Source organism: Podarcis liolepis (genome assembly GCF_965112155.1).
Source record: "Podarcis liolepis genome assembly, chromosome: 8".
NCBI lineage: Eukaryota > Metazoa > Chordata > Lepidosauria > Squamata > Lacertidae > Podarcis > Podarcis liolepis.
In genome coordinates this window covers 57,636,684-57,654,866 of record NC_139560.1, presented here as the reverse complement: position 1 = coordinate 57,654,866, position 18,183 = coordinate 57,636,684, and the positions used below count along the sequence as shown (strand labels likewise).

Sequence of the window (18,183 nt, the reverse complement as noted above, 5' to 3'; positions counted from 1 at the left end):
CCCTAGGCTCCTGGCTTCTGACATTCTCCTGACTGTTACCCATGGCCCAGTCCTGACTCTGTGGCAGGCTGCAATAGCAGATTATATCAGTTCATGCAAATGAAGTGCTCTGTTGAGTCATACTGTAGTTATGCCGACATTCTTCAACCAGACCTGCTCCTCAGTCGGTTCCCAGTGGTGGCTGGAAGTATATTTAGGGCAGGACAGCCAGTCACATCACTCTAGCATTTCCAACCTTACCTGACTTCGTCCCCCACTCCCCTTTATGCTTCACCATATAATAATGGTAGTAATATGATTCTTTTCTATATTGATTGATTTTAAGCATGTCACATTTCAGAATCAAAAATCATCCCAAAGCAGCTTATAAGAAAAAGTCAAAGCAATAAAATAAAACATTATTAACTATACCATTGAAACCAATAAAATACAATATTTATCTCATTAAAAACAAAGCATCAAATAGTAAAACCACATGTAAGCACAACATCCAAGCCTTTCATTCCTGGCACAGGATACCAACCACTCTAGCTTATCTTAACAAAAAGCAGATTTGGAAAAGCCTGAGAGCTCATCATAAGAAAAAATCAAGTTGACTAGCTTGAAAGTATTATTATTACTATTATTATTATTCACTACAGGGCCAAGCTTGACTTGCTACTAGAAATACGGTATATATATATATATATATATATATATATATATATATATATATATATTTCTTTCTAGGAATAATTCCATTTTCACCCAACTGCTTCTGTACCAACCTGCGTGGAAAGAATCCAGAAAAAGAAAACAAACCACCAAACACAAGACAGCATGTGCTTTAGTAATGTTGTGAGATAAAGTTTAGAATTGGAGTGGAAATAGAGGTCAATATTAGAATGACTCTAAAGAAGCTGCTACTTATTTGTTTATGTAAGTACAGTACTTCTTTCGTCAAAATGAGCATGTTTTCCCTTGGATTTCTGAACATGTGATGGAAGATTACAGTAACCAGAATAACCTTGTCTAATAGCCTGTCAACAATGCCTGACAATAATGATTCTGCCATCCCCCATTCTGCAGATTTCCCCCAATTACCATGTGGGCAGAACAAAGAACTTCCCAGAACTGAGTAACCACTGAAATCTGGAGCCCAAAAGCTTCTATCACTCCTCACAATACAACTGTGCTCAAGCTAGTCTCCAGCCTTCATTGTTATCTTGACATCTAGCGTCAGGAGTGACCTCAGATACCCATCAGTCATGTTCTGCCTGCACAAAAGAACACATCAGAAGTGTAGGTAAAAGAGGATGGAGAGGAGAGGTGGAGGGATTTTTCTGATGCACATTTAAGAAAATAAAGTTATTGTTTTTTTACGAGCATCAGTAAAAGTTATTTTATATATTAAACCCACCCAATGCCCACTGTCACAGGGTGGTCTGAGCATGAATACTGGGTGGATATAAGTTATTTTTCAGAAGTCTGTAGTAGTAGTACAATAATGATTATAACAATATGATTGTATCTATCAATAACATAAACTATAATAGCAGATCACAAGAATTTAAGAATGGGCCCTGCTGGATCACAACCCATAGTCCAGTATGCTTTTCTTACTCAAAAGCTCATAGCTCTGACCTCCCTGCTTCAGTATTCCTTTCATACTAGTGTTTTTTCCCCACTGGAGGGCCTTAACAGCAGCTCTGAGGGGTGATTTACGTTTGGGAAACAGTGTGTGGGAAAGTTAAACACCTCCCGCCCTCATTGACTGAGCAAGATCAGAGCTCTGCCACTGCGTTAAAGTTACAATCGCTTACAATTGCTCCGCCAATATATTTAGTATTATATTTGTTTGATCTTCTGTTGTATAAGGATATGCCTGGAGAGGTATTATTATTATTATTATTATTATTATTATTATTATTATTATTATTATTCAGTATGGGAATGTTTGCATTGAAATAAATAATAAAAGGCCAAAGAGAAAAACAAATTCAGAACAAGAAATAATGTTATATATAGGCGTCACTGTATTTTGTGGTTACGGTAAATGTTATTCTTCAATGAATTCTTCATGCAGCGAAAGTACGTACCAAAAGGCTTTCACTGGTAGGGCTGCCATACGTACAGAATTTCCCAGACATAGCCTGGATTCGGCAGTTGCAAGCAGTGTCTGGACGGAAATCGCTGAAATGTCTTACAGTATTTGTTTGTAGGTCCCATTTTCATTTCCAAGAGCTTTACTGCTGCACAATGTGGCTATACTGGTCTGAATTATTAAGCAGACAACATACAATATTCCTGGATGCTATAAAGAGTGTTAAAATCAATTGCTGGTAGTGTCTGCCTACTTCTGTGTAGAACTTCAATCCCAAATTGAATGAGGAATACAGTCTGCTAAATATTGGAATCTATATAACCCATACAATATCATGCAGCAGCAGCAAGCTAAACTGACTCCCTTGCTGCAGAGCAGCAGAGAAAACTGCCTGTAGGTTAGTGGTTTCAAATTATCCTTGAGATTTCTTGCTACCTGGCATATTCACAATTCCAAACTTATATCCTGAGCTCAGTTAGATAGTCAAATGGAATGTACATGCCAGCATTAACTGCTGCTGAACAGATGTTAACCCTGCCTTGCACACATGACTCTGGAATGCAATAAAATTAGGCCGTTCTGGGAAAATATTTTCTCTTCATTTACTTACAGTGCTGACTAGAACAATGGGTTTGATCTTCTTTAGCCTTGGCTCATGGAAATAATCCTTAAGCACAAGAAAGAAGTGATCTATAGGGTTATGACATAACTTTTAAGAGAAGCACCTTAAGGAAAATCTGAAAGAAATCAACGCCGCCTGAATCGTTAGCGCAAGGAGGAAAGAAACAGGATGATCATCCACATTTTTCCCTGTTAGTTAAACATTGCAAATAATAATTGGTTGCACACTGCAATGGTTAGTTAAGAACTTGTTAAGCTGGAAAATCAAATACAATCGAATACTCTTTTGGTTCTTGGGTCCAAATGGCTATGATGATGGGAGATCTGTGATGGGCTTTCCCACATTTTTTTCTACAATCCTAAAAGCAGCTAAGGGACATTGGATCAGGACCATGGAGGTGGGGGACAACCTCATCCCCTTTATCCCAATCAGAACTCCTCTTCCCACTGCAAATTGTTGCTTTCTACGTGGACAGAAAACATAGTGGCTCCATTACAGTATTGGTACCTGCTTATTTCCACCAGAGAACAAAAAACCAGCTTCACAGGAAAAATCATTTGGAAAATAGTACCATGGTTCCTCCATCCCTACCCCAGCACCCTAATCTGACTTATCCTTCCCTTCAAACTTCCTTAGCTTCAGCTGTACACATGTAACATATGTCTTCAGAATTCTCTGGGCCAGCAGAAGATATGGCAGCAGGTTAACAGGCTGCAAAAAAAAAAAGATATTGAACCTTCCATTCTATGTTGTGACCTATTTTGACCACATCAGATCAGTGGGTATGGACAATGCCAGCATGGACTTGTTAGAGTAGAAATGGAGCTAAAATGAGCTTCAGAAATTTTGCTCATTTAAGTGGGTCAGCACATCTACATATCCAAAAAGCAGCTTCAGGTGCCCTTGTGATTTATGTTTGCCATTATTTCTGCAGGTACCTACATAATTATGATTACTGCTTACAGTGAATAAATTTGTGCTGAGATATCATAATATTGTCTGAGTACGTGTCCTTCCCTGGCAGTTGGATAAGGCTGAGTCTATGTTTAGTTTCACACAACCCTAGGAATATGATATATTCAGAGAAACGTATTGCTCTCAAAGATTTGACAAATTAAGCTTTCTGAGACCAGTTGATAAGCCCGAGAGATTTACACTGTTAAAAATTTATTGGTACTTTATGGGAAATCAATGCATCATTTTATCTTAAAGTGTCCATTATTTGGTAGTAATATAAACTTAGCTTAAAACAATAACAGAAAGCAAAGTAATTTATCAGGCTTGCGGCTTACAAGCATAAATGTCAAAGAGCTCTACTTAATTTTTCATTTTCAAATTCAATTTGCTAACCAGTTTTGAGTCTTAGGGGATGAAAACTCTGGCTACTAGCTTTGAAGAACCTCCATTGGCTTTAGAAGAAAGCTCAGGTTTACACAGCCAAAGAGTTAAATTTTAAAGGATTTCAGCTTGGTAAGCAGTGATTTCTAGGAACATTTAGAAAAATATATTACCTGGTAAAATTAACTGAAGCTTCTACATGAACACGACTTGATATAAATACTAGATGAGATTTATGGTGAAACAATTGCATTTTACCAGCAATTGTAGCAGAGATCCAGCCAGATGCTTATAAAAGTACTGTAGATATCAACATAAGAAGAACTCTATCAAGAAGAAATGAAGTCCATTGAATCACTGTGCTATATTGAGGTTCTCATTTTATTTGTTTTTAATGATGAAAATAGATATAACTTCCTAAGCCAACTTGTCCATAAAAATCCACAGGCTCTAGACCAGAACTGCTAATGGAAACTGTTTATTGGTTCGCCAAATAATTTATAAGGTTTGGACACATTAAATGGAAACACATTAAGGAATGATGTCACAACTCTAAATGTATACTGCTGCCATTCTGTTGCATTCACCAAGAATGAACTGATTGTAGCAAGTGCATTCAGGAATGCTGTAATGGTTGTGCAGAAATAAGAATGTTTTTCAATTTTTACAAGCCATCAAAATACACAGGAGAGTTTTATAAGAAAGCAGGAAACAATAGCCTCCAGATGAGATGTGGTATCCTCAGTGATTGCTTGCAGTCCCGAGGATAACAAAGTCTAACAGTATATTTTCTCAAGGGGCCACTTGTGATTGCAAAGCCTGAAATGACAAAGAAGATTAAAGTACAAGGTGTGGCTTTATCTGAAGGTCTGCACAAGATCAATTAGCTTGGTAGAAGATTTGCCATTGCTTATTGCCATTGTCTTTAAGCCTATAGAGTGGTACCTCGGGTTAAGTACTTAATTCGTTCCGGAGGTCCATTCTTAACCTGAAACTGTTCTTAACCTGAAGCACCACTTTAGCTAATGGGGCCTCCTGCTGGCGGCACACAATTTCTGTTCTCATCCTGAAGCAAAATTCTTAACCTGAAGCACTATTTTTGGGTTAGCAGAGTCTGTAACCTGAAGCATATGAAACCTGAAGCATATGTAACCCGAGGTACCACTGTATAACATTAGAAACGGGTTGTTTCTGCACTAAGCTTCCTCTTAGTACCATATTGAAAGTGAACATGTATTAAATCCTGTTTCTTTTCAAATTTGCACTGAAGAAATATACAGTGGTACCTTGGTTCTTAAACACCTTGGTACTCAAACAGCTTGGAACCCAAACACTGCAAACCTGGAAGTAAGTGTTCTGGTTTGCAAACTTTTTTCGGAAGCCAAAAAAAGCCCTCTTCGGATATTTATTGCACATCTAAGGATTTTTTTATGTGATCATGTACCCAGACTATACCCACTCTACTCAGATATCCAAGCCAAGGAGCCAGTACAAACAGGATGTGGTCTAAACCACTGGGCCTCTTGGGCTTCCAATCAGAAGGTCAGCCGTTCGAATCCCTGCAACCGGGTGAGCTCCCATCGCTCTGTCCCAGCTCCTGCCAACCCAGCAGTTCAAAAGCACAGCAGTGCAAATAGATAAATTGGTACCACTGTGGTGGGAAGGTAAACGGCATTTCCATGTGCTCTGGCACTCATCATGGTATTCTGTTGCACCAGAAGCAGTTTAGTCCTGCTGGCACATGACCCAGAAAGCTGTCTGTGGAAAAACACTGGCTCCCTTGGCCTGAAAGCAAGATGAGCGCCGCAACCCCATACTGTAGTCATCTTTGACTGGACTTAACCATCCAGGGGTCCTTTACCTTTTACAAACAGGATTCTATTCTAAACTGGCTAAGGGGTTCTGTGAGACTTTAAGATTAGTAAACTTCTACTACCCACAAGTATAAGCAGCACCAAGGGGGAGGTAAGTGACAAACAGCTCACTCCCCCATTCCTGGACTCCTGTAGCTATATGAAGGAAATGCACTTTTTGCATTCAAATCTAAACTGAAAAATTTAATCAGGTTGCAGTCCTAAGCATGCTCACTCCTTCAGAACTAAACCATGGAGGAAATGTGTTTAGAATTGGAGCCTTAATATATAATATAATATAATATAACATTATTATTTCTCTTTCAGAAATCTAACCAATGAGGAAAAAAGCTCACCCACACTTTGTCCTTTTTTGAAGTTTCTCTTTTGGTGTCACCACTGTGACCACAAATTTATATTTTCTTCTCCACAGTCCAGTCAACTCAAGATCAAAGCGGTAATAACTTCTACCAAAAAAAGTTAACCATTACTGAGCTGTCTCTAAGATGTGGAAGGAATGCGAAATCTCTAACTGATTAAAATCACAACAAATAGCTAGGAAATGGCTGAATAAATAAACATAATGGGAGCTGAGGACATCACTGTTGAGGAAATGAATGATGGAAGCAATGACCTGGTGATAATTCCAGTTGCTGATGGAATTTAGGTTCAAGATATCAGACTACTATTGTTTACACTTGGCTTATGGCTTTGGGTGGGTGCCTAATGGCAGTAAAGAACCTTCGATATAGTATGGAGAGCAACAGAATCAACTTGTTTCTGAGAGAATAGATCAAAATACCAATTTAACTTTTAATTTTTTATGAAACACTAAGAAATATCAACAGATCATGCTTGAACAGACTGAACTGTGCTTTGGGAGACTCAATTCTAACTGCACTTCCATTGAAAAAAGTGGGACTTCTGAGTAAACATGCATAGGCATGAGCAGATAGCAATGATATTAGGCTAAAAAGAGGACCTAATGGGTTCTGTGGGTGATTTAAGAATGTTATTCTTCTGTTTGTAAGTGGTTTTACATGATTTTAATATTCTATTCTATTCTATTCTATTCTAATGACTGTGAACCACCCAGGGACCTTATAGTGAATGGTGGGTAAGAAATCTAAAATCCATTATTGTTGTTGTTATGTTATAGGTTGAATACCAGTGATGTCACCCTGCTCGTGGCACCATTTCTCAGACTAATAAAGTTGCAAAATCTTCCATTGGAGGTGGTGCTAAGGCTTGTCTTCTCACTTCCTTCTGGCTAATGATGGAATGTGAAAACAATAGCTTCACCCAGACAGCATCCCAGAACATGACATGAATGCAGGATGTCAGGATGTCAGACTGGTATGATTGCAGGACTGTTTTCCCTCCTTATGTGGCCTCGGATCTTTCAAAAATAAAGTAAGCATTTCAGGTGCCACAAAGTTGAGCTTCATAAAATGTCTTTTAGTTTAGCATCTGCTACTCAGGTGTTGGCTGAAGGTCAAACTAGAAACGAATGCAGGCATCCCCCCCCCCCAATATGTCCAACTCGCATGTCCAACTCGCACACGACCATGTATATGTGCCGCGCCAGGAAATAAATGAATAAATTGATTAGCTCCTTGAAACCATCGCATAAACACAGTTAACATCACGTTGAGAGTCGTGGTGGGATGGTGGCTTCTGCAGTATGGCTTGTCATGTGGTTAGCTGGCTTGTGTAATTGATCTCTAGCGGAGCTGGTGTAATGAAATCTATGTACAGTTACAGGGAGTCGATGGCCATTTTTTCTTCAGCTCCTTATGACTCTGCTGTTCCAAACCTTTTCAGTGGAGTCCTATGCATGTTTTACTCAGTTTCCTCAGTCCCACTGAATTGAGAGGGGCTAACTCTAAATTAAGTGGGCTACAACTACAATGCTATAAATAAAAAAGAAAGAAAATGTTTATTTAAATCACTGTGCATATTTGTCACTATTCCTCAACCTGCAACGCTCTGGGAATAAGCTGTAGTCACCATATACCCCACACTTCTGCTTGTCCTGTGCTTAGAAAGCCTTGGCCCGATCCTTTCAAAGGGGAAAACTGCTCTTTAGCTCTAAATTGGAACAAACATCAATCCAGAGAAAACCCGAATTGCCATATAAAGTTCCATGTCAGAGTGATTCCCCCTTCCTCCCTCCAGAAGTTTCCCAGCAAAAACACACTCTTTAAAGCTGAAGCAGAGCAAATAGCAATCTGTCGAAAACACCAATTGTGCTTAAGCTTTAAAGAACAGGTTTTTGCAGGGAAAGTTCTAGAGTGAAAAGTAGAAGAAAAAAGCACTCCAACACAAGAGTTTTAAAGTGCAGAACTGTGTCTCAAAAGAGTGGTACAAAAGTTAAGTGTGGATAAGTCCTGCGACTGAGTGGTAAAAAGCAGTTTTACTTGGGAGAAAGGAGCAGGACAAGTGCGGATATGCCCAGTTTAGTAAAAATGTGTTTGTGTAGTTGTGTGTGTGTTTTTAACATGCCCTACAGAGAATATCAGAACTTTCCTAATGCAGTGATTCACCTGAGGCAGGAACCAGAAAATTGGGGTTGTTCTGGGTAAATCTATCACAATGAAAAGATACATTTGGGCCAGTGTGCCTGGTATAGAACCACAACGCCTTCCATTGCAAAACAAAAAACAAACAAAAAGTCCGTTTATCTTTATTGGTTTATTACACCTAGTTGTGGTTGTTTCTGGAAAGATCTTGGTCCTGTGCATACTTGCATCAATATCTTCCAATGTTAATGGACTTGCACGCCCTCATATGCAAAAATGATCAAAAGAAAGTTTGGCGTATTCACTGGAAGAAGAAAAGGGGAATTTTGCATTCACCCATATTACAAAGAAAAAAGTTTTATGTGACTTTTTTTAAAAAAAGGAAGCGACTTTATACTCATTAACGCAGCAGAGTTTGTTGCTTTTTCAGACCTTGGTGCGACACTGGCCACTGTTCAGCAACCGGCCGGCCAGCTAGCTAGCTGAGCAAGTTAAGCAAATATTATCATTATTCTGTCATAATCCGCAAACGCGCGCCCTCTGGCGGCCAGGATGAGCGACGGCGATGACTGCTGCTCTGGGGTTTTTGAAACGGGCGAAGACTGAAAGTGGGCGGGTTTCTGATGGAGGCGGGGCCCAGTCCTTGCTGCTGCAGCCGCCTTCCTATTGAGTCAGAGGCGCGTTGCGAGCTGAAAGCGATTGTAACAAACAGAAGCCCGAAGAGCGAGCTAGGCGGGCGTTCTGATTAGCGCGCTGGGACAAAGTAAAAGAATCTCGGGAGGCTGAACGTTCCAAAGAAAGTTACATTCCAGGGTCGGAGCAGCAGCAACAAGCGGCCGCCCGGGGGGCACTTTCTCACGGAGGCGGTGGGTCTTCCCAGCCCTTGTTGAGCGAGGGCGAAGAGGAGGAGGCGAAGGACGAGGGGGGGTTTCAAACTGGGGGCCGAGAAAATGAATCGGAGCTTTAATAAATCTCAGAGTCTGCGGTATTTTGGCTACAGCGCGGTGGAAGTGAAAAGTAAGGTAAGGACAGAAGGAATAGCTACTTGCAGCCCGGATTAACCTTCTCCCCCCCCCCCCCACGCCTTCCAGTACCTTTCCCCCACCTCCTCTAACTTCTTTTTAAAATGAATGGAGACCCCCATCTCCTTGCATCCTCCCGCCCCCTCCCCTTATGATGCTTTGTCTTGCGTCTGAAAAAAACCGAGATTGCTCTAGTTTTCCACCGGAGGGAAGTAACTTACTCCGGCAGCAACTTCTTTTTTCCCTTTTAAACGTGTCTGCGTCAATTTAGGAAAGAATATAAGGGAATATTCTGCCCGCCAGCCCCCCCCCCCCTTGACTTGCTATGAAACACATGTTTTCCCTTCTCTCTCCACCATAGGGGACGTATCCCATAGCAACTTGTCCCGATATCTCTAGGGCGCTTGTCGTGAGGGGTGGGTTTACGTCTCCGCCTGGACATTTTCCACAGATTTTGTTTTTGTTTCAGTGTGGCTTTGGGGGCGCCTGGATATTTAATCTCTGGCTTCATCGGCTTGCTGGGATCAGGCGGCGATCGCGGCACGTTTCTTGCTGGTGGGCCGTTCACAAACAAAAGGGCTTTCCAACTAGGGCGGCGGGAGGTGGGGTGGGGGGAGCTCGGGTGGAAAGAGAAGCAGGTTAGGCTCGCTCCGATCTGGATTAGTGAACCTCAAAGGAGGAGGGCCGATTGGAGGGGGGATGCTGTTGCCGCAAAGCCCCACCCCCACCCACCCACCCCACTCCTCCCCCACGCGCTCGCGGTCGAGTTAAACTTGATCGCCACTCGCGTGGGAGTGAGTGAGTCCAGTCCCTGCAAAACGCTCGGCTGCCTCTGCTTAACGTTTCCCATTGTTCCTCCTTATGGAAGTACTTCGAAACCTTTGTGTTTTGGTTTGAAAATATTGCCGTGGACGCGGGAAGGGACGGCTGGACTGCAGACACAGGGGGTTGGGGAGAGAGCTTTATTTCTCTCCCCTGAATGCAACCCTCGGGACTTCTCCTCAAGAAACGCCAAGCAGCCTGCTGCTAAATCCCATACTGGCCCTCTTGAATCTGCTCCTGGCTCTGTCGCTGCCTTGCAGGTCTTGAGCTCTGCGAACTCGCTCTCTTTCATTCGTGTTTAAACTTGTTTGGAGAGTAGTAGACTCCCTTTCTCCCTCTCCCTTTTCCCGGTGCCACCTGATCTCTCAGCTATTCCTTCGTCGGGGGGGGGTGAGGGGAGGAGGGAAGTGCTTGCGTATTACCAAACGTAGTCTTCACGTTTTTGGTGTTTCCCGCTGAAAGGACACAACTCTTAAGTGCAGTCGCATCTATTTGCGCTACTACACCCTCTCAGTCTGTCCGCCCCGCCCCACCCTTGCTGTCTTTTGGAAGAGGCCTTTAAGTCAAGCCTGCCTTTCTTGCCCTAGGACGAAGGTGTAAGCTTGTAATGAGGGATATATCACAGGCATCTGAAGTCTATGCTTGGAATTCTGCTTCATAGTTCCAAGAGCTTCCGGTTTTCAGATAAATCAACCAAGGGATGGGAGGGGACCATAACATAAGAAGAGGCTTGTTGAATCTTCCCAAAGGTCCATCTAGCCCACAGATGATGTTTGCCTACCCTGCACCAACTGTTAGCCCCCATCAACATGGCCAATGATGAGCGATGATGGAAGATGCCGTCAAACAACATTTGGAGGACCACATGTTGTCTGTCCCTGATCAGTTCCATAAACCAGCCAATCAGGGGTTAGCGGTGAAGGCAACAACTTTTGCCCCATTTTATGCTCTTCACCTTTGGTATTCAGAGGCATATTGCCTCCCAACATGGATGTTGAATTTAGCTGTCATTGTCAATACAGTGGTACCTCGGGTTAAGTACTTAATTTGTTCCAGAGGTCCGTTCTTAACCTGAAACTGTTCTTAACCTGAAGCACCACTTTAGCTAATGGGGCCTCCTACTGCCGCCGTGCCGCCAGAGGACAATTTCTGTTCTCATCCTGAAGGAAAGTTCTTAACCCGAGGCACTATTTCTGGGTTAGTGGAGTCTGTAACCTGAAGCGTATGTAACGAGGTACCATTGTACCCATTGATGGAGATACCTGTCATGAATTGTCATTTTAGAAGCTATCTAATATAGTGGCCATCGCCACATCCTGTGGCAGTGAATTCTGTAAGTTAGCTAGGCGTGTGAAATAGCACTTCCTGTTTTCATGTGTACAGATAGATGATTTTGGCGAGGGGCTCAAAGTTCTAGTAGTATGGGGGGGGAGTAAGAATGCATTTTGGCTATCTTCTTCTTACTATTCATAATTATGTAAATTCCTGTTACCCCCCCCCCCTTGGACTAATAAGAGCACTTTAGTCTTTCATCATAGCGAAGGTACTTGAACCCTTTGAGCATAGTGAAGACTTGCCCTTTTGTGTGCTTGCATGGCATGCCTGCTATGACAAGTTTGCTAGAGTTGCCATATTTCAAAAAGTGAAAATCTGGATACAAAAGTTGTTGAACATTTTTTTGAAAAGTTGCTGTGTTTTTTGCAGGGGGGGGTTGTGGCAAAGTTTGAGTTTTTGAGCTGTTTTTTTATGCAAATCGTCAAACTCTACACTACTGACATGGGCTGCCATATGCCTGGACTTTCCTGGACATTGCAGTGATTTCTGCCCAGACGCTTTCAGGGGGCTGAATACCAGCTATGTCTGGAAAGGTCTGGACGTATGGCAACCCTAACTTAGCATCATTACATCCCAAAGCCCCTGTTCAGGCAGGGGAGGCAGCTATCCTTGAAACAACATGAGACCAGATTTGCCCTCTGCTTTTGTCAGGAGTTGTGCCATTCCAGGCAGCTTATCTATGACAAATGTATGTGTGGTTGTGAGATGTATGTTAATGAACTACACAAGCCAGGTGGAGTAGCCATGGCCCTCTCTAGGTGTTGCCGGACTCCAGCTCCCATCACCCCCAGGCATTGTGGCCAGTAATTGGGGAAGGATGATAGGAACTGTAGCCCACCAACATCTGGAAGGCCTTCTCTTTCCCAAATCACTCTAGCCTCACCTTATCTGTATTCCTACAGCTACCTTACTTTCCCGCCCACTTTTCTTTCTTTATTTCTCATTCTTTATTTTATTTATTTATTTATTCTTGGCTTTGCCTTCCAAACTTGCCTTGCGTGTGTAAGATCCACAGCAATACCTCTGGGTGGGGGTTGCATCGCCTCTGTGTTCTCAGCAGCTCATAGCAAAATGTTTAAATCAATGTTAGATGGTGGCAAGAGTCCTTCTGTGGACAATGCATGCTGAAAATAGAAAGAGCTGGATTTTAGTTCCTGATCTGCCATTGACTGAGCAAACTCCTCACTGGTTTGCCCACTTTATTTGGTCATTTAAGGGGGGGTGCACTAAGATATGCCCATGTTTGTTGGACTCTTTCACGCCCATCAGTGTTGGCCAACAAGGCCAGTGGACAGGGATGATGGGCGTTGTAACCCAACAACCTCTGGTCAGCCACAGGTTCCCCATCCCTGTTGTGAAACCAACAGAGGTCCCTGGGTATTGTATCTTTCTATGTTAGGGATGAGTTGCTTTTCTTTGTTTCAAAATTATGGGTGCTTGACTTTACTTTGGGTGAAATATAGGGGACTGGGGAGGCTGCCTTGCACCCAGCCAGACCATTGGTCCATCTGACAGAGGTACTTCCGTTCCATTCTTGGATGTGCTGGGGATTTGAACCTGGGACCGTCTGCATACAGAGCAGATGTTCTGCAACCGAGTTGCATGAAATAGCCAGCTAGCTGCCTTCCCCCTTCATATTCCAATAAAGCTTGTATTTCTCTCAATGGTCTTAGTATTGTACATTTAGAACACAGAGTTCTGAAACTTCATTGCAGTGCAAGCTCTGATAATAGGCACTAGAAAGGCCATGCTGTCTGAAGTGTGAGCTGTACTTAGCATCCTTTGAATGAACTGTTCTGAAGGAATGAATTGGTTGTGTATATGTAAATACTAGTCCTTAATCCCTGTCAGCCAGACTAGTTTGCTGGGATTCATACAGACAATCTGATATACAGTACACATAAAGTATATCTATAGGTAACAGACTCTTTTGGCTACTTTGTGTTGCTGCCTATTAAACGGAAGTGTTTCATAATGATATAGTAACATTTTTAGTGATACAGTGGTACCTCGGGTTACATACGCTTCAGGTTGCGTACGCTTCAGGTTACAGACTCCGCTAAGCCAGAAATAGTACCTCGGGTTAAGAACTTTGCTTCAGGATGAGAACAGAAATCGTGCCCTGGCGGCACGGCGGCAGCAAGAGGCCCCATTAGATGAAGTGGTGCTTCAGGTTAAGAACAGTTTCAGGTTAAGAACGGACCTCTGGATTGAATTAAGTACGTAACCTGAGGTACCACTGTACAGTATAGACCCTTAAGGGACGCGGGTCGCGCTGTGGTGTAAACCACTGAGCCTTGGGCTTGCTGATCGGAAGATTGGCGGTTCGAATCCTCGCACCAGGGTGAGCTCCTGTTGTTTCGTCCCAGCTCCTGCCAACCTAGCAGTTTGAAAGCACGTCAAAGTGCAAGTAGATAAATAGGTACCGCTCCGGCAGAAAGGTAAATGGCGTTTCCGTGCGCTGCTCTGGTTTCGCCAGAAGTGGCTTAGCCATGCTGGCCACATGACCTGGAAAAACTGTGGACAAACATTGGCTCCCTCGGCCTGTAAAGCTAGATGAGCACCACAACCCCAGAGTCGTTTGTGACTGGACTTAACTGTCAGGGGTCCTTTACCTTTACCTTATAGACCCTCAAAGGCAAGGTTTGACAGTTGCAACACTGATGGTGTACCATTCATGTTAACTCCTTTTCAAGAGTATTTGTTTGACCAAGTACCTGAAGTAGTTATTAACCAGCAGCATACCTCCTGTGATATGTGAGAATATTTGTTTTCCAGTCATACTCAGAAGTACATACAGGTTACTAGATGTAAGAGAGCAGCACACTCTACACAATCAGTTACTACTGGTGGTATTCTGTCACTTAACATTGATTCCTAGGACCGTTATTGCTACCATCAATTACACTCAAGTTGTATATTAGAGTAGCAATCATAATATATTGAGTGCCTTGGTGGTGGAATGCTTTCCTATTAGACATGACTACAGGACTAATGAAGAGAGAATGCTACGGATGTTTGTTTTTTAAAACCATCTATGGCATGAGGTTGTGACATAGGCTCTGTGAGATTTACCTGGAAGGCAGGGCAGAGGTTGTTAGACAGCTAAGGAAAAATGTTGTTTTGACCAAGAGTAACATACTTTTGGATGATTAACTCCACACAGCTACATTTCTAGAAAATTGATTGATTGTGACGATTAGCGTCCATGTTCTCAGGTCTTGCTCCAGGCAGAGGCAATGTTCCTTACTAGAGTCTTGAGAAATATTTAAGTAAAGAGGCTGCCGGACATAATAAACAAAGTATCTCCAAAGTGTGTGCCTCCTCTACTTTGATATGAGAAGGTACTTCAACATGTAGACACTTTCATTGACCACGATCCTTCTGGTAGTGATGCTTAGCCTTTACTCCAGGCAGTGTTAGAAACTCAGATATATAAGCTAGGCACCAAATGGCTCCTTAAACCAAGGTGTACAGTCACCTAAATGGAATGTCTAGTTGCCATTTTGGGGCAAGGTGGCGCAGAGGTTGTTATTTTTCAAACGATGGATCGACTGTGATGAATTCTCAGTGAAACATCTAGCTACTTCAGATGACAACCTTGAGCTAGGTGAAGAATGTTGGGAACTTAAAGAAGAAAAGCCACTTGATCCAGGGACAGTCCACATATATATTAGCCTAGTCCTACCTCTTTTTCCTAATGGTGATTCCTGCTCATGCTCAAGCTGCACAGAAAAAGCAATTTGGTTCCAGAAATTCATTATGATTGTGCATGTAAAATATAACTGATAGAATTCTACAGAATGGGCTATTAGTGTGTGAAAACAATCTAGATCCAATGATCCCCAGATGGTGGAGGTGTCAGGTGGCATCCTGGCTCCCAGGCATCTTCACTTGGTTGCAAGTGGTCGAAAGCCAGATGCAAAATGCGCCTGGCGCCTGGCTAATTTCAAACACAGACTCCAGGACCGTTCATGTCGACCAGAGATGGGGAACCTATGGCCCTCCAGATGTTGTTGGATTCCCAACTCCCATCGTCCCCAGCCAGCATGGTCAGGGATGATGGGAGTTACAAGCCTCCAGATGTTGTTGATCCACACAGCCTGCTACAGAAAAGTTGTGTTTAGGCTTCTTTGTACTGAATTGCTGTATGTCTTGATGACCTGCAGTTGAATGTCTGAAATGATTCTCTTGAATCAAAAGTAACCGCATTTGTGGTGATGTGATGAGATGTATCAGCACAGGGCCCATACGCACATGCAAGTCATCAAGTGACAAATATACAGTGCTTAAGTTTGTGCCTCTGAAATCCTTAATTGCAAAAACTGCTGTCCAGTAAAGAAGAAAATGGCTTCTTCAGCTCAGGAGGCATGTTATCATTAAAGTACATATGGTTTTAATCCACATAGTTGTGTGTTGGTGGTGTTTAATTCACTGGTTTGGAGTGGCATGTGAAACTTAAATATAGTGCTTATATTTAAAATATGTCAAGGTGGATATTCAGCAGTGATGAAAAGGCTTTTCACTGCTTGGTGCAGATGCCTTGAGAGTTGCGGAAATTTTGAACTTGTCTTTTTAAGTTCATGTTACTAATTTTGTCAGGTATATAACAGATGGCCTTCCATATGCCAAATGGCGGATTAGCACTGAAATTTACCTTACTTGTGGGAAAACTGTAACAGTTATTTCTTATTTAATTGAGAGACAAAGTCAGCATTTTTGTAGTAGGTGATGAGAAAGTCTCACGGTCTCACTTGGACTGGTTGGGTTGCAGCTTTATTCTGCGCATACTCACCTGGGAGTAGGTAGCACTTCCTGCTGAGTAATCTGACTGTGTCCAGACACGCATACGACTGGGCTGTTCCATCTCCAAAACAAAATGTTAAGTAGAGCATGGTAGTTCTGTAAAATACCAAATATGATAACTCTCTTGTGAGAAGAGGGCACCCCATCAAGTTTTCTTTCTTCTTGAGGTGTTCATGTTCTGGAACAATAAACCTATAGTAACTCAAAGGGTTTGTGTTGGAAACATTACTTCAGAATCCTGTTTGGAAGCAGCATTAAGTAGATATGATTGGCAGAAATGTGTTTCTTCTTAAGTGCTTGACCCCACATGCATTAAGTGTGTCTGTCTATCTTTAGGTCTTTATGCAGCAGTAAGCTGAGTATACAAGAGTGTTGAACCCTTCGCACCCCCCAATTTTCCTGGAGAGTGCAGTTGGGGAGGCAAGAGTTAATCTCCCCAATCCTGAATTTATTGGGGGCACCCCAAGGAAAACCTCTGGGTCTGTGTTGGTGACCTTTGAAGTCAGGTTCCCGTTCTTGTTTTATATGTAAATGGGATGAACAAATGAATGGTGTCTCCATTGCGTCTAGTTTGGCCTTCTATTTGTAGGGGGAGATGGTAAGAATGGATGTTTCCTTAAATTTAGAAAGGTTTGTTTAGGGCACTTTGTGACTTAGGGTAGGCACTGAGGGGAAACACTTTGGCTTCAGCTGTATTGTTTGAATATTTGCTTCTTGCTATTGAATTTCGACTTGTACACAGCACTTTTTAGCGCTTGGAAAAGCAGCTCATAATTTATGAACAAATAACATCCCATTAGGACTTGGCGATCCATCTGTAAGAATGCGTTGAGCTAGTAAGGTATCTGTTGCTCTACATTGCTTCCTGTCTGACTTAGGTGGACATGGGTGTCTTGCTAATGAAGTGGGCAGCTGTTTAACCACACAGAACAAGTGTGTCTCAGCTCCGTTTTGCAAATACCTCCACCTGCAATTATTCTTAGCCCAGATGGCCTGAAAGAGAAAATAGCCATCTTACAGGTGGCATGTACTTCCCTGCCTAGTGGCTATTCTTATCTGTCATAGGTGGGTAGCTGTTTGCAAGCATGATCTTGACCAACTTGGCTAGACTGCTCTAGATCAAATGCAGCTCAAAATGCCACTTGGGGTGTGCTGTTCTTTCCGGCCGATGCCTGTGCCGTCATCCTAAAAAAAATAAATGGATCAACTCATCTTTTATGTTGTAAGCACCAAGACTTGTGAAAACCTGTCTGGGAACAAGAAAGTTGAGAATGCGAACTCGTGTTTTCTTGTTTATCCTCCAATGCTTTAGCCTAGAAGAAATGGGTATGAGTGGGTGCAGTCCTGCATCCTGGGCCTCCAGATGTAATCAGGAACTTTGTTTATTTGAAAGGAGAAGAAATGACAAACCTGGTAGGGGTAGAATGTTTCTAGCACAAAAATGTCGTTTCTGCAGCGCACTCCTTGGAGACTAGATTTGTTGCCACCTCTATTGTGGCCTCTTGGCAAACAGGAGGCACTTTGGGTCTCCTCCCAACCTTGTTCCAGGTGTAGATATTTATTTCCCTCACCCCCCTTGTTCCTGATGTGGATATTCACTCGCCCCTTCTTCCCTAGCAGGGTGTGGCAGCACCATTTTGTGGTTCGCCTCAGCTACCAAAAGGTCTTGGTTCATCCCTAGCCTGCCTCCATCTGTTTTCAGATGGACACATTGCAGGGTAATGCAAAATCAATGAGCTTTTATTTTCAGAATGAAGCCAGTTTCTCAGGAAGCACTTCT

The 18,183-nt window shown here is 42.6% G+C and overlaps 2 protein-coding genes across 2 annotated transcripts in view; both read left to right on the top strand.

The window, feature by feature from the left end:
- The window catches only part of CARMIL1 (capping protein regulator and myosin 1 linker 1), a 336,439-nt gene that overhangs the window by 204,786 nt on the left and 113,470 nt on the right, over nt 1–18,183 (top strand). The window lies entirely within an intron of this gene.
- PARD6G (par-6 family cell polarity regulator gamma) overlaps nt 8,967–18,183 on the top strand; it is a 67,554-nt gene continuing 58,337 nt past the window's right edge. The window contains exon 1 of the mRNA XM_083518787.1: nt 8,967–9,440. Within this exon, the coding sequence (XP_083374913.1) occupies nt 9,369–9,440 (72 nt within the window). The 5' untranslated portion in view covers nt 8,967–9,368. The remainder of the gene's footprint in view (nt 9,441–18,183) is intronic.